This window comes from Suillus bovinus, assembly GCF_016758785.1.
Source record: "Suillus bovinus strain UH-Sbo-P2 chromosome Unknown EDB93scaffold_10, whole genome shotgun sequence".
Classification (NCBI taxonomy): Eukaryota; Fungi; Basidiomycota; class Agaricomycetes; order Boletales; family Suillaceae; genus Suillus; species Suillus bovinus.
In genome coordinates, this window is record NW_024542066.1 from 235,199 (window position 1) to 256,257 (window position 21,059).

At 47.8% G+C, this 21,059-nt stretch overlaps 9 protein-coding genes across 9 annotated transcripts; 3 read left to right on the forward strand and 6 right to left on the reverse strand.

Annotated features, from left to right (window-relative positions):
- Positions 1-2,115: 2,115 nt before the first annotated feature.
- On the reverse strand, positions 2,116-3,330 carry EDB93DRAFT_1128529 (uncharacterized protein). Its single transcript, XM_041448839.1, has 5 exons — positions 2,964-3,330; positions 2,851-2,914; positions 2,623-2,783; positions 2,435-2,574; positions 2,116-2,383 (listed from the first exon to the last, which is right to left on the reverse strand). The coding sequence occupies exons 1-4, from the start codon at positions 2,984-2,986 to the stop codon at positions 2,565-2,567; spliced, it is 258 nt and encodes an 85-aa protein (XP_041310609.1). The 5' UTR covers positions 2,987-3,330; the 3' UTR covers positions 2,116-2,383; positions 2,435-2,564.
- Positions 3,331-5,867, forward strand: EDB93DRAFT_1128533 (arginase deacetylase). Its single transcript, XM_041448840.1, has 7 exons — positions 3,331-3,980; positions 4,036-4,251; positions 4,299-4,355; positions 4,406-4,566; positions 4,622-4,833; positions 4,885-5,146; positions 5,199-5,867. Exons 1-7 carry the CDS (start codon positions 3,389-3,391, stop codon positions 5,568-5,570), a joined length of 1,872 nt encoding a protein of 623 aa, XP_041310610.1. The 5' UTR covers positions 3,331-3,388; the 3' UTR covers positions 5,571-5,867.
- Positions 5,868-5,892: 25 nt separating this feature from the next.
- Positions 5,893-7,922, forward strand: EDB93DRAFT_1128539 (integral peroxisomal membrane peroxin-domain-containing protein). The gene is made up of 6 exons (XM_041448841.1): positions 5,893-6,489; positions 6,538-6,733; positions 6,785-7,037; positions 7,089-7,390; positions 7,457-7,599; positions 7,659-7,922. The coding sequence occupies exons 1-6, from the start codon at positions 6,066-6,068 to the stop codon at positions 7,796-7,798; spliced, it is 1,458 nt and encodes a 485-aa protein (XP_041310611.1). The 5' UTR covers positions 5,893-6,065; the 3' UTR covers positions 7,799-7,922.
- A 70-nt stretch (positions 7,923-7,992) lies between these two features.
- On the forward strand, positions 7,993-8,229 carry EDB93DRAFT_1079780 (uncharacterized protein; the record flags this gene model as incomplete). The annotated part of the gene is made up of 1 exon (XM_041445483.1): positions 7,993-8,229. A coding segment is annotated over one exon (237 nt), but the record flags the coding sequence as incomplete, so codon positions are not given.
- Positions 8,230-8,333: 104 nt separating this feature from the next.
- EDB93DRAFT_1247498 (MFS general substrate transporter) lies at positions 8,334-10,116 on the reverse strand (the record flags this gene model as incomplete). Its single annotated transcript, XM_041452595.1, has 8 exons — positions 8,334-8,587; positions 8,642-8,675; positions 8,730-9,140; positions 9,190-9,346; positions 9,400-9,534; positions 9,589-9,749; positions 9,818-9,883; positions 9,943-10,116. The coding sequence occupies 8 exons, from the start codon at positions 10,114-10,116 to the stop codon at positions 8,334-8,336; spliced, it is 1,392 nt and encodes a 463-aa protein (XP_041310613.1).
- A 786-nt stretch (positions 10,117-10,902) lies between these two features.
- Positions 10,903-12,684, reverse strand: EDB93DRAFT_1247499 (MFS general substrate transporter; the record flags this gene model as incomplete). Its single annotated transcript, XM_041452596.1, has 7 exons — positions 10,903-11,156; positions 11,208-11,706; positions 11,756-11,912; positions 11,966-12,100; positions 12,150-12,310; positions 12,381-12,446; positions 12,511-12,684. 7 exons carry the CDS (start codon positions 12,682-12,684, stop codon positions 10,903-10,905), a joined length of 1,446 nt encoding a protein of 481 aa, XP_041310614.1.
- A 1,602-nt stretch (positions 12,685-14,286) lies between these two features.
- Positions 14,287-16,057, reverse strand: EDB93DRAFT_1101638 (uncharacterized protein; the record flags this gene model as incomplete). The annotated part of the gene is made up of 7 exons (XM_041447116.1): positions 14,287-14,540; positions 14,595-15,093; positions 15,143-15,265; positions 15,353-15,449; positions 15,537-15,697; positions 15,762-15,827; positions 15,884-16,057. The coding sequence occupies 7 exons, from the start codon at positions 16,055-16,057 to the stop codon at positions 14,287-14,289; spliced, it is 1,374 nt and encodes a 457-aa protein (XP_041310615.1).
- Positions 16,058-17,002: 945 nt separating this feature from the next.
- On the reverse strand, positions 17,003-18,022 carry EDB93DRAFT_1239031 (glutathione S-transferase; the record flags this gene model as incomplete). Its single annotated transcript, XM_041451586.1, has 7 exons — positions 17,003-17,062; positions 17,117-17,174; positions 17,251-17,371; positions 17,427-17,477; positions 17,527-17,557; positions 17,614-17,851; positions 17,904-18,022. The coding sequence occupies 7 exons, from the start codon at positions 18,020-18,022 to the stop codon at positions 17,003-17,005; spliced, it is 678 nt and encodes a 225-aa protein (XP_041310616.1).
- A 749-nt stretch (positions 18,023-18,771) lies between these two features.
- On the reverse strand, positions 18,772-20,828 carry EDB93DRAFT_1080040 (uncharacterized protein; the record flags this gene model as incomplete). The annotated part of the gene is made up of 2 exons (XM_041445501.1): positions 18,772-20,554; positions 20,602-20,828. The coding sequence occupies 2 exons, from the start codon at positions 20,826-20,828 to the stop codon at positions 18,772-18,774; spliced, it is 2,010 nt and encodes a 669-aa protein (XP_041310617.1).
- Positions 20,829-21,059: the final 231 nt, after the last annotated feature.

The following is a 21,059-nucleotide window of genomic DNA, read 5'->3' on the forward strand; positions in this document are numbered from 1 at the left end:
AGGAGAAGGCAAGTTGGTCACTGCCCATACAATAACCGAATGATTTACTGAGATCGAGGCTTCAGAAGCTTCTGATTCCAATGCTCATGGAGGGTGCCGTCTCGAAATTTATTACATTGATGCATTGGAAGAGAGCGGCGACACAGATACCCGGCAGCTGATTCTTCGTCTGCTTGCCGGCAGGCTGTCTCCGTGGATAATTGGATTTCTGACGAGACGAACTTCTGTATTCTCGTCTGGAAGACATCTGCGATGTACTGCACACCGTGCCGCATGTTTGTCATGTATTCACAGAATGAGGCATACAGTTTTACATTTCCACCAGGTTGTCAGATCTGCGCAATATCTTCAATACATACTTCCACGCCCTTACTCAGAAATCTGACGGCCTGCTTGAATGTGCTCGTATTGCCTCTGTCACTCTAAGCATGTCAATGGCACCAACAAAGTGGGCAGTACTCCTATGCGTTTCAATGCCGTGGGTACTGGAACATCTACATCAGGAACCTGTCTGTTGGATGATATGTACAGAAGCATCGTGGCAGAAGTCATGGCAGATGACGATAACGAGGAATTGATTATCATGTTTTTCTTTCTGTTGATGGGACAGATTCCTACATCACTGGAATCGCTTCGCGTTGACCATAATGCGAATGCATTTTCCACGTGATGATGACTGTCACGATGTTAACTCAGTCATTGAGCGTCTGGCTTGTGACCAGCATTGATTCGTACGTCCCTTCCATCCATCCTTCTATGACTTTGTTGTAGAGACATCGCAAAGCAAGAATATCTTCGTTGATGTACCGTTGCCTCACTGCAGGTTATGAAGCATGGGCTTTGCTTTAACTCTGCTCTTTGATGAGTTTTTACTTGCCTAATTCCGCTGTCCCTAATTGGAGAAATGAACGAAGGGGTTCATTCCGGCAGAGTTATCGTACTTGTGTCGATTCTGGATGGGACACACGCAAACTTCGCTCTTTCAGCCATTCTTGGTCAACGAAATTAGCATTTTTTCAATAGGAAGCCATTCCTTATCTGGCTGGTAGCACTGGCCTTAATGAGAGGGCTCAGCGCCTCTGCAAGGTCTTTCGTGTATCATAAATTGGTCTATGGTGCGTTGTCATATTTCGTTGTTGGGACCAATGGAGCCTCGCAGGTTGCAATCCGGGTATGTGATGCGGGGTAGTAGCGAGGAGTCTTGAATTTTTCTCTCCGATGGCACACCCTCTGCATTCACTATATTGTAATCCCTCATGATAGAAGATGCACCGTCTCTGGTTCAACCGACTACACAATCAGGCTGTGAGATATAGAGACTGGAGGCGTTGGGTGCTTCTCCCGAGGCACACTGGTAGTGTTCGGGTGTCTATTGCAATTAAACCGAATAGAAATATCGCATCCGCTTCAGACGACAGGACGATCCAGGTGTGGGACACAGATTGGCTGCAAACTGGGCACTCCACTCCGAGGACATACTGTGACGGACTACGTCCAGTTTATCACAATCTCGCCAGATACACGACACATCGTGTCTGGTTCCGATCACATGACAAACCGAATATAGGATGTGGAGACTGGCGATGTACTGGAGGCATTCCAGGGATGTAACATGGAAGACAAGGGTGTCCCTTACAGCCTGTCGAAATCTCATCGGATAGAAGGTTCATCGTGTTCACTTTATACAATGAATTCACCATGGTATGGGTTCTGGAGTTTCTCATCTATCGCCGACTCATGCTCTGCCTGCCGCATTCTTCTTTCTCCAAGATTCTCGCACTCCAACCTATCTCACAGGTTCATAGGGTCGGAAGGACTTCTCTTTTGCAATCAATCCGTTTACACCTGTTTGTCTACTGAAACAACATGCTGGTGATGCCAATGATTTCGTGCAGCTGGATTCAAGTCGTTTCGCGCGTGGTATCTCATGGCACGAGTGACGGTCGGGAACAGTAAGGTGTGTCGTGATAATGTTTCTGGTAGGTTGCGCTCTAGCTATTAGAGGGTGTACACTATGCATGGTGCAACCTTGCAGTTTGAAGTGATATCAAGCTATAATTGAAATTTACTCAACAAACCTCACGAGATTTGGCAGTATTAAATGCACTTGAATGGTGATCTTGTCCAACATAATTTGCTATGAGAATTGACGTGTCTCTTGCAACTCTGTTGAAGCTTCGAGGTACACGAGTAACATGTGCGATGTGACATATATGTAGGAAATATACTTCTTCTAAAGGATTACCATTGTGAAAAAGGTCAGAAAGAGCAGACAGGCTGCTACTGCACAAGGCAGAAAATATGGGTAATTTCCCCAAATGGATGGGTGAATGATACGGGCCAATGATCTTGCGGTCGCGCAAGCGTTCCGCCCATCAAATATCTGACATGCAGATTTCATCATCTAACACCCATATTTGATAGGTTTACTTACCCAAGAAAGCCTCCGAGGCTTCAGACGATAGGGATCAAGGCAACCGCCTGAGCCATGTTTATGGGATCCGTCAATTCACCTATCGTAGTCTTCATCACTCCAATGTCGCCATTTAGAAAACCGGATACTACTAGCAGCAGCTGAAGAAACCGTGTCAGCATGACGTATGCTCTCAACCGAAGACACACCTAATGACAAGACTCCAGAAAGTCGTCGAGAGGCCGAAACAGAGCATCGAAATACAAGCACTTGAGAGTCCAAATACCAACAACGGCCTGCACCCAATGCGGTCAGACAGCCTACTCCATTGGATTACCGTCAGTGCCTGTGCAACGAAAAATAAATATGGCTGTTAAGCATGTTCGATAGTACACTATGAGAAAACAATTCATGCAAGTTGCGATCCCAGAACCTACAATGATTCCAGCATAATACTCCACAGCCGCATCGTCACCCCTAGTGATCCCAAGTCCTCCGAGTCTGATAAGCTGAGAGGGTGAAATATATTGTTGTCGATCAGAAGTCGTACCTGATTGATGTACGGGAATACATACAGGGAGACGGGAGAAACCTCTGGTACGAATCTGTCTATATCATAGAAGTCAAAAGGTGGCACTTCACAGTTGTAGTACCAGCATGAGCGGCAATCCAAGTCAGCGGTTCCTCGCAAGTAGTACGTGACATGGACATGATGGAAAAAAAGTAGCCGAAATGCTCGATAGCAATTGAGTGTCGAACATCCAAAGCGTCGCTGTTGTGTTCGTTTTGTTCGGCAAGAAGGTTACATTTTAAAGTCGAAGAGCGCTAGCAACTGGCAAATAAGTCTGTTACCAGTGACACTTTATTTCATGATGTCGGAGTGCGTGCGGTTTCCGGTCAAGTGTAAACAGATTTACACTCCTGTCGCTTCCATATACATGCAGGATCTCACAGTACTTAACGGTCACGGAAAGCATGAGCACCCACGCAGCCGATTCAACCATCAAGATAGAACCTAGGTCTGAAGCTGACCCACTAAGAATCGGCACCCCGTTACCTTTAGGTCAGGTCTCCTCCAAGTCAGCCTATATCCACCCATCGTCATTAGCAAAAGCCCCAACACACGCCAAAATATACTTCCAAGATGACTGTCTAAATCACCGATTTATTCGCTCACGAGATACCTCAAGCATCGTGGAGCGACCCGAACGTTTACGTGCCGTCAAGATTGGACTCGCTGCTGCCATAGCGCGTATTGAAGAGGCCGAAGGTGTTCTGAAACCCTCAGATACAGACATTTCTGTAGAGGATGAGCTGGCTGCTGCTCTCGGCAATATGGATATAGCTACATCCGACGGTGGACTTATTCGAGCTCGAAGTATTTCTGTTACAAGAAGTACGGCTACCGTCGATCTCTTAGATAACGCTGCGGTGAAATACGTTCATGGAGATATAGATGGTGATGTCTATCTCCAGACCTTGAAGGCATGGGCTCGAGATAGCGAAGATAATATTACCAAGAAGGGGTCTGAAATGCCGGAGGGGATGCCACCACTTGACCTGTATCGTACGTGTCTATCTGGGAAATTTAGCTATGAGGCTAATCTTTCGCATTCTCATAGTATGTCCCTCCTCAATCGATGCTATCCAGGGCGCGATTGGCGCCGTATGCCAAGCAGTCGACGCAGTCATTGCGTCTACTGGCACGAATCCTTCTATCGTAGCTACCGAGCCTCGACGAGCATTTGTAGCAGTGAGACCACCTGGCCACCATTGTGGTGAAGATACCCCATCTGGATTCTGTTTTGTAAACAATGTGGCGATTGGCGCAGTTCACGGTGAGCTTCGCTGAACTATTAGTGCCCATTATTCATACACTTTGTAGCACACCTGAAATACGGAATTCAACGTGTTGTCATACTGGATATTGATTTGCACCATGGCAAGTTCAAGGTCGTTCGTCAGGGATTGTCTACCTAAATGTTCTGACAGGAAACGGCACGCAGTCGATAGTATGGCAAATCAATGAAGAAACATACCGACAGACGCTAGAATCCGAACAGTCGCCATCCGAGCCCAACGCACCTCCCTCAACTCGCGGTCCTCAGATATTCTACGGCTCAATACACGATGTTCTCTCTTTCCCGTGCGAGGTAAGGAACGCTTCTGTTATTCGTTCGTTGACAGTGAATCAGCAGCGTATTGCAGGACGGTAAGATGTCTTTCGTTCAAGCTGCGTCAACCTCGATAAACGGACCACATGGACAATACATCGAGAATATACATCTGCAAACCTACAGCTCTGAAGTATACTTTTGGGAAGTCCTTTACAAAGAACAATATTCAACGCTTCTTACGAGAGCATCGCAATTCCTTGACAGTACCGGCGGACCAGGCGATGATGTCATGGTCTTCATAAGGTGCGTTTGTTATACTTGTGTCCAAACCCCCACGGTAGACGGTTGAAACAGTTGTGGTTTTGATGCTTGTGAACACGAGTATTCAAGTATGTCTCGTCATAACCGAAAGGTCCCCACAAGCTTCTATCATCGATTCACTCTCGATACATGCACTTTTGCCGATGTTTATGCTCGTGGGCATGTCGTGAGCGTGCTTGAAGGCGGGTACAGCGATCGTGCGCTGAGTAGCGGGGCAATGGCACATATATGTGGGCTCATTGGGGATACCGTACAAGTGGATGAGAGGTGGTGGGACTTGGAAAACCTAATCAAGGTATGTCGGTTTGCAATGTATCTCTCTGTGCTGTACTCAAAATTTGTTGTAGCTCGAGAAAGCCACAAAGGCCCGTAAATTCGGGCACCCTTCTCTAGGAGACACCGATCCTGAGCCATGGCTTACACGCACCTCAGAACTGCTTTCCCGTCTCGATGTCTACCGAACCCCACCACAGCATTCACGGAATTGGGTCCCACCGACATCGAGGACGCTGCGCGAGCGGAAGAAGCTTTCGAGAAACAGCAGCACACCAGACGTGGCTAGTAAGCCTGGCAAGGATACGCAGGTACCAGTGCCCGTGTCCAGTACTAGTTCGTCAACTTCTGTATCTGTGCCCGAGAGTGAGGCTGTGAACCCTCTCACTGCGAAGAAGCTGCCTCGAGTGATTTTGCATGTCAGGCGGCCCGATGGCACATCGTAATGGTGGTGTATGTGATATCGTACTGATTGTTGGAAGCTTTTTTATATATCTAATGCGTACTTGTTGATGCGAATGTTGATATTTCTTTAGTAGCTCGTTCGAACTTTGCGCAGATCCTGTCGATTATACCTTGGCCTCAATTGCGATCACTGTAGATCATCGTTCGTCTACGGATGACATGCTGGTGTTGATGGTAATCTAATTTTTCATCCGCGAACATGCTGGATCACGGTCACATGGGTACCAGGCGTTCGCATATTTTAACTATTACTCATCGCAATAAATCTGTCAAAAATCTCAGATCTGAGCAGGATGGCAAGACGTGTTCGAGGTCACTAAGATTCTGCGTCCGTGCTCGAGAATGCTCATGAAACCCTCAAGCGCTCACTGCGGACACTGACTATTCCTTATGGGACAAGTCCAATTGAGTAAATAATATTGGAGGGGCGGCGCCAATCTTTTCTTAAACCACCATTTGAAGGCACAGCGTCCGCAATGTCAACGTTCGACTACGTAGAGATTCCACCAGATGTGATTCGTCTGCAATCATCTTTAGCCTCTGATCCCGTTCGTCCGTTCACCAAAATCAGCACATCATTGCCATCATGCTCGCCCACTCCTGCAGCAGCGGCTGCTGCGGCCAGCACCACCTTCAGCCCGACAAAGTCACTCTCTACTCTTCTCCTTAACACATCTTTCCCAGCTTCTATTCCTACGTCCGCTAGCCCTCGCAAGTCCAGCACAACATTGCTGAGTACCAGAGACCCGCTCAGTATTCCAATTACTACCGTCAATTTCAGGAGGTTCGTAGCTAGAGTAGGACCCGTGTTTTGGTTGCAGGATCGAGTGGAGGAGGTCCTTATGTGGAGGTGCGGGTGGAAGTATACTGGTGTCTGGATTGCTATTTACGCGTTCTTGTGTGCGTGTCATTCTTTTCTATGATGCCAAGCCTTATATGTGCTCGCAGGCTACTTTCCTCGCATGGTGCTCCTCGTACCACATGCTATACTAGCAGTTATAATGCTATCTACATATCCAACTCCTTCGCCATACGAATCGATATCAACGAAAAGCCCACCGGCTCCAATCGCGCCACCTCCCTCAGAGGGGAGCGTTGACTGGCAAGCTAATCTTCAAGCGATTCAGAACCTTATGGGCGCGTTGTAAGCGTCAATTATACATCATTGTCTACATTTTTGAATTCGCCGTCTTAGTTCGGATGGCTACGACACCCTTTCCCCACTTACTCCTCACCTCATCCATCGATCCACTCATACCTCGCTCATCCTAACGCTTACCCTGCTCTCTTTCCTCTTTATGCTGCCAATGCTGCCTCTAGTACCCCTCCGCCTGCTATTCTTTATCCTAGGCGTATCCCCATTTGCATGGACGCACCCAGTCACGCAAATGCGAATCATGCCACTGCTCAAAGGTGTCGTAAACGGGGGCATCGTAAAGGGAGGCAGTGTGAGTGCTACATTGACGGGAGTAACAAGTTACAAATACACCTCATTGAAGATCAAGCTCCGCCGCTGGCTCGACGATGATAGGCTCGACGACAAACATTGGGGCGCAGAGATGCGGGAGGTGGAGTTGTGGGAGAACGAGAGGTGGGCTCCGGGCCCCTCTTTATCCTCCTCGTTCGGCACACAGGATGACCTTGATGCAGTGGGGTCGGGATTTGATGTTGTAGATGGGTCTGGAAGCGCATTGCTTGGTGCGGGAGCTGGGACGTGGAGCAAGACAAATTTGAGGCCTGCGGATCGTGCGCCATGGACAAGGGCGAGGGACGGTTGGAGTGGAGTGGGTGGGGAAGTGAGGTGCGTGTCGGATTGGCATTTGTCACTCAATTTGAAATCGCTACTAACTCCCTGCGACCCCAGCAGCAACCTCACGTTCTCGCTTGCACCAGGCTGGGCATTCGTAGAGACCGAGGGGTGGAGACCAGACACACTGGGGAGCTGGGTCTCTGCCTCTGGTTCCAATTATTTTTCTGCTTCTGGGGATCCTTTATTTGGGGCGGACGACAGTAAGTTTTATGCGTTGCTATCTTTCGATGCGCTAATTCTTATTACAATCGATGTTCAGACGGCTGGGTGTACACAAATGATGTATGGGCAGATCCGTGTCGTATACCTCTCGAGGCTTGGAAGGCGTTGGGGATGACACGACGGAGGAGGTGGGTGCGGAGAGTGTATTTTGATCCGGCGCTGGTAGAGAGTGCGTAAGGAGTTTTGATTTTTATCTAGGAGATGGAGCATGTTGAACATTGTAATACTTAACATGAATGTTGTAGTATGTTAGACTGTTAATCATAATCATTTGCAATTAATGTTCAACATTTATAACGGGGCCCGTCAGATCTAGAGCACTGGACGAACTTGATAGGATTTTACCAATAAAGCAACGCAGCCTCTGCATAGTCACCTCCAATGCACAAGCTGCCGTAGACAAGGAGACCAGTATAAAGTTGCAGGCTATCACAGACGCTTATGAGGCAAACAAAGATGCGGTCGTGAAGAAACTACTGGACCGCGTTCTATTGATCACGCCCAAGCTGCATGATGTTCGCTGCTTCTACCTCTGGACTCGTTGGGCTCTAATATCTCTAAGTCAAATGCTTGAAGCAAGATCCAAACATCAAAGTTTACAATGCTAAATTTAAAACACATCTAGCAATTTAGATTTACAAATAATTAGTGATAAACACGAATCCTACGACAATCACACAATTCGATATTGATTCCTCTTGCGAGTCACCTGTCACTCATCCCTGTCTCGTACATCATCTGGCAACTGCGACGCCAGCCATCTCAATCCACCACCCAACACGATTAACACAACAAAAACTGCATTTCCTCCTAGAAGGTTGTGTTGCTTCGATGCAGCAAAGAGCGAGGTCGCCAACGCGGGACCAACGGCGCGAGCTACCGCCACAGAGGTTTGGCCGAGGCCATTGATAGTGCCAAGGACTTCATCTGTAGGAGCAGACATTCTGATAAACACCAAAATAATCCCTGCAACGAAGTAGGTTACTTATAATGACAATTCAGTTTTATCACAAAACGCACCATAGGTCATATGCCATACGACTACCATGACTAGCTGGAAAAGCAAGACAAACGTGATTGCATGATCGACTCCCCCCCTTGCGCGTACAATCCACGACATGAGTGGAAACATAGCCATGAGTGGTGCGAAGCACGATACTGAAATACAGAATAAACGCTTTAGACCAATCCAATCGACGATTCTGGCGAAGAATAAGCCCTGGAAGACACCATCGACGATCCCAAATAACGCCAGCCACGAGCCAATAGTAGCAGGATCAAATCCAAGACCGCCGAGATAAGTAGGCGTCGAAAAAAATAGGGGCATAAGAACCCTGAAACCAATGTCAAGGAAGGCGGTCACGGCGAAGTTTGCAATTGGAATGACGACCGAAGGCATAAGGAGAGATCGCAAGGGCACGGTTGCCATCGAGTTTTTGACGAGTGATTCACTGTCGGGGCTATTTGAAACGCTAACCGTAGTTGAAGTGAACTTCGGCCGACGTTTCGTCGATAATGTCTACTAATCATGAGTGATGTGTGCAACATGGCAGGCATGCAGAACTTACCTCTTCTAAGAACAGTAAGATCATCACAAGGGCTAGGAAGAACAGGCAGGCTGCCACTGCAGAAGGCAGAAAGTATGGGTAGTCTCTCCAGAACGGACCGGAGAATAATGCCGGCCAATGATCCTGTGGACGTGCGAGTGTTCCTCCTATCAAAGGACTGACACCTCGATTATATCGATTAGCATTTCCATGGTCGACGACTCCACTTACCCAATAAAGCCTCCGATGCACCAGACGATCGGGAACATGGCAAATGCCTGGGTCATATTCGTGGAGTCCGTCAATTCTCCCACCATGGTCTTCATCACTACAGTATTGCCATTCAGAAGACCGCACATGGCGCGGCTAGAGAGACCATATCAGCGATGCATGTTTCCTTCCGCTGAAGATGTCACATACCTAATGACCAGACCCCAAAATGTCGTTGAGAGGCCGAAACACAGTATCGAGATGCAAGCACCCGAGAGTCCGATTACCATCACCGGCTTGCGCCCGATGCGGTCAGATAGCCTACTCCACCTCAGCACCGTTAGTGCCTGCGCGACAAAAAACAGAGATTCCTGCCAATTTTATCAGATGAGCGAATCATTATTGCAAGCACTTTGCAAGTCGTAATCGTGGCACCTACAATCATCCCAGCATAATATCCTACAGCCGCGTCGCCGCCCCTAGTGATTCCAAGTTCTCTTACCAGCTACGAGTGTGAAACATATTAACAATGTACATGGAAGAGAAGCAGTGTGATTGAAGTACCTGATTGATGTACGGGAATATAGATGTCGAAGCGATAGGTTCGGTAAGTTGCAACGCTACAAGTAAGCCCATCTGAAGTTTTGGGAGGGGCGTTTTGGGTTTCTTCGAGCCCTTTGCAAGTACGAGAGGCGTCGTCTCATTTACTATGTTTTCATGAGATTTGGAGGTCTTCATGCTGGTGATTTGAATTCTACGCAGGCACAGGTGTCGTTCGATACCACCGCGCCTGCATTTTAAGGATCGCTCACCTTATATACTTTTGCTGCAATGGTTTAATTTAGAGGAGCCGAATTTCTGAGCATGACTGTACTGATATTAGTGTTCGCCACAGGGACTCCATTGGCCAAGGTGTTATCTCATTATGTTTCGACATCAACGTACGAACTAATGCGAAATGCGCGGTACCGCCCAGGCCCCAGGCTCCGTCGTGTAGTGTCAGCTGTTCGATACTCCGGCTACTGCACTTCACGGCGCATCACGGTCACCTTATGATTTCTATAGGCACTGGTTTAGATGTTTTGAAGCAGGCCGACAGTGACTTGTGATGAGCCGAATATCGGAGCCAGACACTAGCACTCCCCACAGGGAAGCGATGTTATGTCTGGTACTTACCCTGTTATAATTAGTGTGACAGGTCAAGAAAGTTCTAGTGGGCCGCCAGCATCAGTGGGAGACCCATAATTTTCGGCTGCTGCCAAAAAGAAGTTTGATGACGGTGATGGAGCGACCCGATTGGTGGAACACAGTTATCCATGGTAAATGTAAATGTAATAATGCGTCATAATTATATTGAGTTTACTGTTTAGAACCAGATACTCGTATAAGTTACTGATAGCTAAATGTATGATAGTCGAGAAAAAAACCAGTCATAGAAGACACCTTGATATCTAGTAACAAATATTTAGTTATAAACACGAATCCTACGACAATCATACATCAATTCTTATTGTAAGTCACCTGTCACTCATTCCTGTCTCGTACTTCATCCGGCAAGTGCGACGCCAGCCATCTCATTCCACCGGCCATCATGATTATCACGACAAAGACTGCATTTCCTCCTAAAAGGTTGTATTGCTTCGATGCAGCAAAGAGCGAAGTCGCCAACGCGGGACCAACGGCGCGAGCTACCGACACACAGGTTTGGCCGAGGCCATTGATAGTGCCAAGTGCATCATTTGTAGGAGCAGAGGCTGTCATAAACATGAAAATAATACCTGCAACGAAGTAAGTCACTTATAACAAAACAGTTTCATCACAACACGCACCATATGTCGTATGCCATGTGGTTAACATAACTACTTGGCAAAGCAAGGCAAACGTGATTGCATGATCGACTTCCCCCCTTGTGCGTACAATCCATGACATGATTGGGAACATAGCCATGAGTACTGCGTAGCACAAAACTGAGATACAGAATAAACGTTTTGGACCAATCCAACCGACGATTCTGGCGAAAAATAAGCCCTGAGAGACACCATCGACGATCCCAAACAACGCCATCCACGAGCCAATAGTAGCAGGATCAAATCCAAGACCGCCAAGATAAGTAGGAGTCGAAAAAAACAGCGGCTGAAGAGCCCTGAAAGAAATGTCAAGGAGAGCGAGCATGGCGAAGTTTGCCATCGGAATCATGACTGAAGACGTAAGGAGGGATCGCAAGGGCACGGTTGTCGTCGATTTTTTGACGAGTGATTCACTGTCGGGGCTACTTGAAACGCTAACTGTAGTTGAAGTGAACTTTGGCCGACGTTTTGTTGGTAATGTCTGCTGATCGTGAGTGATGTGTGCGACATGGCAGGCATGCAGAGCTTACTTCTTCTAAGAAAATTGTCAACATGACAAGGGCCAGGACGAACAGGCAGGCTGCCACTGCACAAGGCAGAAAGTATGGGTAATTTCTCCAGAACGGACTGGAGAATAATGCCGGCCAATGATCCTGTGGACGCGCGAGTGTTCCTCCTATCAAAGGACTGACACCTCGATTATATCATTTAGCATTTCCATGGTCGACGACCCCACTTACCCAATAAAGCCTCCGATGCACCAGACGACCGGGACCAAGGCAGATGCCTGGGCCATATTCGTGGAGTCCGTCAATTCTCCCACCATGGTCTTCATCACTACAACGTTTCCATTCAGAAAACCGCAGATGCAGCGGCTAGACAGACCATGTCAACGATGCATATTTCCTTCTGCTGAAGACATACCTAATGACAAGACCCCAAAATGTTGTTGAGAGGCCGAAACACAGTATCGAAATGCAAGCACCTGAGAATCCAATTATCAACACCGGCTTGCGCCCAATACGGTCAGACAGCCGAGCCCACTCCAGCACCGTCAGTGCCTGCGCGACAAAAAACAGAGATTCCTGCCAATCACATCAGATGAGCGAATCATTCTTGCAAGTACTTTTCGCAAGTCGTAATCTCGGCACCTACAATGATTCCAGCATAATATCCTACAGCCGCGTCGCCGCCCCCAGTGATTCCAAGTTCTCTTATCAGCTAAGAGAGCGAAACATATCAACAATGTACATGGAAGAGAAGCAGCGTGATTTCTGAATCATACCTGGTTAATGTACGGGAATATAGATGTCGAGGCGATGGGTTCCGAAAGTTGCAGCGTTAAAAGTAAGGCTATCTGGAATTTTGGAAGGGGCGTTTTAGGTTTCTTCGAGCCCTTTGCAAGTACGAGAGGCGTCGTCTCATTTACTATGTTTTCATGAGATTTGGAGGTCTTCATGCTGGTGATTTGGATTCTGCGCAGGCACAGGTGTCGTTCGATGCTACCGCACCTGCATTTCACGGATCCTCACTGGTTTTATTTAGATGCATGGTGAGCCGAATTTCTGAGCATGACTGTACTGACATTAGTGCTCGCCACAGGGAACAGCCAGGGCGGTATCTCGTTATGTTTCAGCCTATCAACGTACTAGTAAGACCCAATGCGAAGATGCGTGGTACCTGCTCGGGCTCCGTCATGTGGTGCCAGTAGTTCCATACTCGTTACGGTCACCGTTCCTAACCTAAGTCATGGTTTCTACGGGCATTTCTACGGGCATGTTTTCAAGCCGACAGTGACTTGTGATGAGCCGAATATCGGAGCCTGACAGTAGCATTTTCCATATGCGATGCCTCTTTGCCGTGTCTAATACCTGTCATCAAATACATTGGTGTGTTGGGAGATCAATTGAAGTTGCTACTCGAGTCGGGGTGCGATCGAGATCATGTGACTTCTGGCAGATGCGGCAAAAATCAGTACGCGGTAAGTACTGCACGCTGCAGGCAGTTACCTATTTCCCTCCACCAAACTTCGTTAAGTGCAAAACAGACAGGCGGAGTCTGGGACTAGTAGGTCCCTGCCGCTACGATATCAGTACTTGTACTGACCACGAATACCGACGTTCCCGACTTCAAGAAAAACTGCCGCTATTCCGAATTCTGCTCCGAACGGACCGAACAATACTGTCACGGCAGATAGAAGACGTTAGATGACGGCATAAGTAGAACGTTCTCGCGCAATGATGAACAGATTCCAGGCTAGTTTGATTGTGAGAAATTCTAAAGAAACATTTGTATACGAGTAAGTTTGTCACCTAGGTTGTACGAGCGGCTGCGCTGACCTGCTGACTCCTGAGACTTTGTCAGTGTCAACTTTCGATGGATTAGTTCACTGATCGTGTCCGCCCGCGCCCGTCGCAAATAATTTTTGTGTAAGATCACCACCCATGCAGACATCTCCGGGGCTGTCACGGTGTCTCCGGTCATTGGCATCCCACATTCCGGAGGGAGTTGTATTATGTGCCATCGGCCACGAAGGTGTGCATTATGAAAGTCTTGTACCCAATCTATTCTTCCTCCTTCAAGTTACTAAGTCAGGGAAGACGTGGTCGGTATTCGATGACCACAGCAGATCGGAACTATCACGTATGCGAGCGAAGGCCCGAATATAGTCGAATCAGAGTGTTTTGCCTGGTACTAGAGGTTGCTGACAAGTCTACAGGCCTGTCTTTCGGGACATTCAAAAGAACTAGGCAAAAGAATATCTATACTCCTTCATGATCATGTTTCAACAACCGTGACAAAATTAACTTGTTGAAAATAATCACCTGCGTCAATGAAGGTGACCGTGAAGCCAGATGAGGCCCCTCCGCTAATAAGTACGCCTGATCTAGCCACAATATCTCCAAATCAAATACTTGCAGCAAGATCCAAACATCGAATTTTAATATGCTAAGACACCTTGATATCTAACAACTCATATCAACAAATATCTACATAGTGATGAGCACGAATCCTACGACAATCATACAATTCGACATCAATTTCTCTCGAGAGTCACCTATCACTCATCCCTATCTTGTACTTCATCCGGCAACAGGGACGCCATCCATCTCAATACACCAGTCAATGCAATGAAGATGAAAAAAACTGCATTTCCTCCTAAAAGGTTGTGTTCCTTCGTTACAGCAAAGAGCGAGGTCGCCAATGCGGGACCAACCGCACGAGCTACCGACGCAGAGGTTTGGCCTAGGCCATGGATGGCACCAAGGACATTGTTTGTACGAGCAGAGGCTGTGATAAACAGGAAGATAGTCCCTGCAACGAACTGTGTTACTTGTGATGACGAGACGGTCTAATTGCAACACGCACCATATGCCATATCCCATATGACTTCTATAACTGTGAGGGAAAGCAAGGCAAACGTGATTGCATGATCGACTTCACCCCTTGCACGCAAAATCCACGACATTATCGGAAACATAGCCATGAGTGGTACGTAGCACGATGCTGAGATACAGAATAAACGTTTTGGACCAACCCATTCAACAATTCTGGCAAAGAAGAATGCCTGAAAAACACCATCGACGATCCCAATCAACGCCAGCCACGTCCCAATAGTAGCAGGATCAAATCCAAGACCGCCAAGATAAGTAGGTGTCGAAAAAAACAACGGCAAAAGAACCTTGAACGAAACGTCAAGGAAGGAGAGCATGCCGTAGTTTGCCATCGGAATAATGACCGAAGACGTAAGGAGGGATCGCAAGGGCACGGTTGCCATAGAGCTTTTGACGAGCGATTCTCTATCGGGGCTACTTGAAACACTAACCGTAGTTGAAGTGAATTTCGGCCGACGTTTTGTTGATAATGTCTACTGATCATGAGCGATGTGTGCGACATGGCAGGCATGCAGAACTTACTTCCTCTAAGAAGATTGTCATCGTGACAAGGGCTAGGACGAGCAGACAGGCTGCCACTCCACAAGGCAGAAAGTATGGATAATCTCTCCAAAATGAACCAGAGAACAATGTCGGCCAATGATCCTGCGGACGTGCGAGTGTTCCACCCAGTAAAGGACTGACATGACAATCTCATTGTTTGCCATCTCCATGACCAAGAACCCCACTCACCCAACAAAGCTTCCGATACACCAGACGATCGGGACCAAGGCGAATCCCTGAGCCATATTCGTGGAGTCCGTCAATTCTCCCATCATGGTCTTCATCACTACAACATTGCCATTCAGAAAACCGCACATACAGCGGCTAGAGAGACCATGTCAACGATGCATGTCTCCTTCCGCTGAAGACATACCTAATGACAAGACCCCAAAATGTCGTGGAGAGGCCGAAACACAGTATCGAAAGGCAAGCACCTGAGAGTCCAATCACCAACACCGGCTTGCGCCCAATGCGATCAGATAGCCGGGCCCACCTCAGCACCGTCAGTGCCTGTCCGACGAAAAACAGAGATTCCTGCCAATCACATCAGATGGGCTAACCATTTTCGCGAGTAATTCGCACAACGTAATCCACCTACAATCATTCCAGCATAATATCCTACAGCCGCATCGTTGCCCCCAGTGATCCCAAGTTCTCTGATCAACTAAACAGTATCAAAGGTGTACATCGAAGAGAAGCAGTGTGATCGCTAGATCATACCTGGTTGATGTACGGGAATATAGACGTCGAAGCGATGGGTTCCGAAAGTTGCAGCGTTATAAGTAAGCCTATCTGAAGTTTTGGAAGGGGCGTTTTAGGTTTCTTTGAGCCCTTGGCAGATACCAGAGGCGTTGTCTCGTTTATCATGATTTCATGAGAATCGGGATTGTCCATCTCGATGAGTTGAGGAACGGCTGGTGAATGGTAGCTTAGTGCAGAGCAGATAACTTCCTTGATCTGAACCTCGTCTGTATTTATAGCCCGCCTATCATATAGTCACCTATCGGTAAACGTTGAGTTAATTTGTCAAGTAACGACATACCTCAAGCTGAAAGATACGGGAGAAACGCGGCACGAGCCATCCGGGTTCCCAAAAGAACGCTGTTAAAGAGGCTAAGAACAACATAGTTCGTGGTCAGCTCTTGATATGTATGGAAAAGTCCATCTTCAGAATTCATGTGGCAAAAGCATTAGTAATAGATACACAAGAAATACACAGACAATTGAGGAGCGATTCCATACTACGATGCATGTAAGATTACCCGAGCTCCCGGAGATATTGAAATTTGCAAGTCAAGCGACGGGGATTTCCATTCTGGAACATGCTGACTATTTTTACACGGAGACCGCAGGGGTGTTTACTAGCCTGGATGTTCGAATGGAAAGAAACGACATTTAGCCCGCGGATATTCTGTTTCTGCTTCAAGTTGATCACACTGTGGAGTTCGATCAGTTGATCAACCTCCAAAGATTGTCCATGCTTACACTGTTCAGCGTGATGCCACAGTCCGCCCCGTATTGGATAGATTTATGAGATCCATCTGACGACCTGTAGGACGAGACATGCACGTATGGGGGTATCACGTCGCCACCAACTGAACTTGTCCAAGTTTTCAAGCTTGACCCAGCGCGGCCTCTTGTGTGCCTGTCACCTGCTCTCGTTGCCACGGCACTTCTAATGAGAAGGGTGGAAAACCAAATCTGGATGCCCGTCTATACCTGCTGACACGTCAAAGCTAATGAGCACAATCAATTCAATGCAAAGATACAAATGCGAGAAGAGATGAGAACATTTACTAGATACTTATGCTAGATCCCAGACTCAGCGCTACGAGTCCACTACGGAATAGCAAGGCCATCCTGAACAGCTTCACGCGCTTTGATACGATCAAACCACACCTAAACCGATCAAAACTTTAGAACAAGACACACGTAATAAAACACGTTGCCCACCTTGAGACTCGGCCACTCGTCAAGGGATTCGATACCCGCGAATTGATGAACGTTAATCCTGAATACAAGAAAGCCAGAGCCAGAACATCAACAAGACATCTTGGCAAACGAAATGAAACAAGGCTGGAACCCACCATGGAAAAACGTTGATATCTGCAGCACTATACACGCCTCGGCCGGGTCCAGCGAGGTAATCACGGTCTGTGAGGCGTATCTCCATCACGCCATAGAGGCGCTTCGTCTCCAAGATATAACCTGAAACCGGCGTCAGCAGGTGCATATAAGACATTAATCAAACGAGACAACTCACGCTGCTTCGCATAGGGAATGTCCTCCGGTGCAAACCTATTGAAATGATTCGCTACGCTGCGTCAACTCAGAACTTCAATGCCAAGTCCGAATTTACAGACCTTGGCCTTGCATAGGACCAACACCTCCATGCTACAACAACCGTGTCATTGTACTAATTCGCACCAAGCGCCAGGGGAAGTACTCACCGCCCAGAACATCCATTGAAGCATTTCGCTATAATCATTCGGGTGGGACACAGGGTCAAAGCCAAGTTTCCTCTCCGGATCATAATGCTGTTCGAGATAAAGCAAAATAGCAGCTGTCTCGAACACGACGAAATCTTCCCGCGCGCGGTCGACGAGGACTGGGATTCGGCCGTTTGGGTTCAACTTGATGAACCAGGGCTCTTTTTGAACGTTGCGTGAAATGTCTATTTTCTCGACGCTGTCAGAATTAAGTCATTTGTTTCGGTTCCCTAGGAAGAGGGGCCACTCACTCATAATCAACACGTTCCCCATAAATCGCTCTGAGCTCTTCCAGAAAAACACTGACTTTGCGTCCGTTGGGAGTTCCAGCGGTATATAGAACAAAAGGTTTTGCGGGTACGGTAGACATATTACGAGGAGTGAATGACCTTGCTATAGAACCGAGACGGTTGAAGGCAAGTTGCATGGCGCTCTAGGGGTATAGTATATGTGCGTGGATGACCTGCTGCTGACAGAGATATGTATATCCACCGAAATTCATATTCATCAGTCAGCAATTGCTCGGGTCCCTTCGCGGACTTCCTTGCTTCTCTTCTTAAGCTTCTTCAGGCGTATCTTGCCGATCCGAGTGATCTAAGAGAGTTTGAGAAGAAAATCAATGTCCGAGCACCGCTGGAAGCACTATTCGGAACAAGTTCTGAGTTCAGAACCGGAAGCATCTTTTAACAAATTTCTACCGCGAAAAAAAAATGAGAGCTATAGCTATAAGTACACATATATAACGAGGTACTTGGAGAGAAAAGATAAAAGGAGCATAAATACGATCATGATGGAAACCCACATCAGCTCGCATCGGCCCATCAACAAACGAAGTACGAAAAGGGTTAGACGAAAGATAACAGAACTCGAAAGCGGCTGTACTGTAACATGCACCCGATAATTCAGAAGATATGAGATGAGATAACACAGTGACATAACATTGTCCAAGATCGTCGCACAATTCAAGTGCGATCATGCAGAACGTCCGAGCGGGTAGAGCAGAGAGCAAATAATGTGTCCTGATAGCATCGAGGAAAGCGGTGGTACGCATCGCACGTCGAGGAAAGCAGCGATATCGAGGAAATGCCCAGCTGACATGGCATGGAATGAGAATAAAACTCAGCGCTCCTCTGCATTTTTATGGCTCTCGCCCCTCACCGTCTCCCCACTACCACCATTGAACACCCCCGAGCCCGAGTAATACATCCTACCCGATGGTCGCACCCCATCTGCTTGTGTTTGGCGATGCGTATTAGAACGCTCAGGCCCAGGTACGGCCTGTGATCGTAGCGGCGGCGTGATTTTAGGGTTAGCCGCAGGCACAACAGGCCCACCACGACTGGATGAAGCAGCGAATGGCGAATAAGGCGTCTGGGATTGAGGTTGAGATTGCGACTGGCCCTGGTCGAGACGCGGGGCTTCTAATCGTGCGACGGAGGCCGACATCCTGCGATCACGGTCTGTATCAGGAGAACGAGATGCTGCGCGGTCCCTGTCTTTATCGGTTCCCCAGCTAGGTGGCGACGCCCGTCTGCGTTGCTCAGCGCTAGTGGTCGGGAACCTGTACGACGAAGACGGTTCTGAACCCGAACTCGTTATTCCATTTTGTTGAAACTTTGACTGAGGGTATCCAATACCGCCGCCGCTCGTACTTTGACTCCGCACCGAATCCGCACGCACAGCACGAAGTGCCTCCTCCAACAAATCTAAGCGCTGGCGCATGCCCTGCATTTCCTCTTGCATCGACCGCGTCCGTTTCTCCACCAACTCCTCGACCACCGCATCAACCTTTTGCAGAGATTGAAGGAGCGCATTTGATTTTTGAAGCTGCTCAGACAGCCAGTTTTTCATCTGCTTCGAGTCATTGAGCGCGTCGTAGAAAACTTCGAAAGGCGCTAGAAATGAAGATTTATCTCCTGAGTAACCGGGATGTTGGAGAGCACGAGGTGTAGGCGGGACTAATGAGCTAGCGATTGGTATAGCAGGAGGAGATCTTGTGGTCGCGGTCTTCGGTGCGCTCACCGAGGGACCTATCGTGTGCTGCAAGCCAAATCGGGTAGGTGTTGGAGGAACGTTAGTGGCTACTCTTCGCGTGGTCTGGTTTCCGCTTAGAGCGGTTGGAAGTCGTGGTAAAGCCATAGGGAACCGACCTAATTCTGGAACTGGAGGGGCGCTTTGTATGACAGGTGCGAGCGGGTCAGAAGAGTGAGTCCCACGAGGGCTGATGACAATATCGGCGGGTTTTCTTTTACGGCCACCGGACTGAGCTGCGCGTCGACGTGCGAAACTAATAGGGGGAGGTGGCAGAGAGTTTGAAGGAGGGCTTTTAAGTGGTACCTCGGGTTGATTTTGATTTGTGGGGACAGAAGGTGGTTGCTGACTTGGCACAATCATAGGAGGAGGGGTGAGTGGCTGTGATTGAACAGTCGCACGACTGCCAGATACAAGAGTATTTCCACTGGTACGGGTAACTGTATTGGGACTACGTCTACCCAACCTTGGGAGACTTAGCTTTGATGCTGCCAAGGAACCTTCTGGGGGGGAAGAAGAGGAGGAAGTACCATTATTAATAGCAGCTGAGAGCATGGGACTCGGAACTGGGGGAGCCGCGAAACTCGGTCTGCGCTGTTCGATGAGCTGCTGCTGTTTTAGGGTGGGCCTCAAAGAAACGTCTTCTACTGTTGGTATTGATATGACCACGGGAGTTATTGGAGTTGAATGTGATTCAGAGGAGGAAGGGGCGATTGAGGGAGGGAGTGTGGTACCACTCACAGTCACTCGTCGTTTCTTTGGTGACGGTGGAATGACAGTCGGAGAAGATATTTGAGGGGAAGGAGAATCGATGATACTATCATCAGGGTCATCTTCCTCCTTGATTCTAAGGACTCTAGGTGACTGGCGGCTATGATTTTGATTAAGAAGGGAAATAAAAATAAGGATTGTACATACCCAGAGTCATCTGTGCTATCACGAGGGATTGCTACGTCTTCTCTAGAACGTTTCCTAGAATTTCTTAATTGTTCTATGCTAGGCTGTCTTGAGGGTGAGAGTGTATGATGAGTTCTTGGTTGAATTGGTGGTAGCGCGTTATTAGAATTTGGGATTGAACTAAGAGAAGAGTTGCTAAATGCCTGTGCAAAAGAAGGTAGGGACTGTGGAGCGTGATTGACGGACATTGCGATCGTAGTCGTCGTCGCGGTGGTCGTGGTAGTGGTCGTGGTCGTCGTAGTTGAAACGGAACCGAATGAGAAATAGTATGAATTCAATTGAGATGAACCAAAAATGAAATGTAGGTTGGTGTTAGTTTCCACAAGAAGTTTCGAACTTATTCGCTTAATTGAGACCGTTCCAATGGCGAGATCATGATAGAGGCTTTTTAATTAAGTCGAATGGTAGCACAGATCTAT

Bases quoted from the DNA above. Each gene is read 5' to 3' on its own strand.
- EDB93DRAFT_1128529 (XM_041448839.1), bottom strand. From the start codon at position 2,986: ATGTATTCCCGTACATCAATCAG. The intron at 2,915-2,963 runs GTACGACTTCTG...TCAGCTTATCAG, and splicing joins TATTCCCGTACATCAATCAG to ACTCGGAGGACTTGGGATCA. The intron at 2,784-2,850 runs GTAGGTTCTGGG...CATGCTTAACAG, and splicing joins AGTATTATGCTGGAATCATT to CCATATTTATTTTTCGTTGC.
- EDB93DRAFT_1128533 (XM_041448840.1), top strand. From the start codon at position 3,389: ATGAGCACCCACGCAGCCGATTCAACCATCAAGATAGAACCTAGGTCT. The intron at 4,834-4,884 runs GTGCGTTTGTTA...CGGTTGAAACAG, and splicing joins GATGTCATGGTCTTCATAAG to TTGTGGTTTTGATGCTTGTG. The intron at 5,147-5,198 runs GTATGTCGGTTT...AATTTGTTGTAG, and splicing joins ACTTGGAAAACCTAATCAAG to CTCGAGAAAGCCACAAAGGC.
- EDB93DRAFT_1128539 (XM_041448841.1), top strand. From the start codon at position 6,066: ATGTCAACGTTCGACTACGTAGAGATTCCACCAGATGTGATTCGTCTG. The intron at 6,490-6,537 runs GTGCGTGTCATT...ATGTGCTCGCAG, and splicing joins TGCTATTTACGCGTTCTTGT to GCTACTTTCCTCGCATGGTG. The intron at 7,391-7,456 runs GTGCGTGTCGGA...CGACCCCAGCAG, and splicing joins GGAGTGGGTGGGGAAGTGAG to CAACCTCACGTTCTCGCTTG.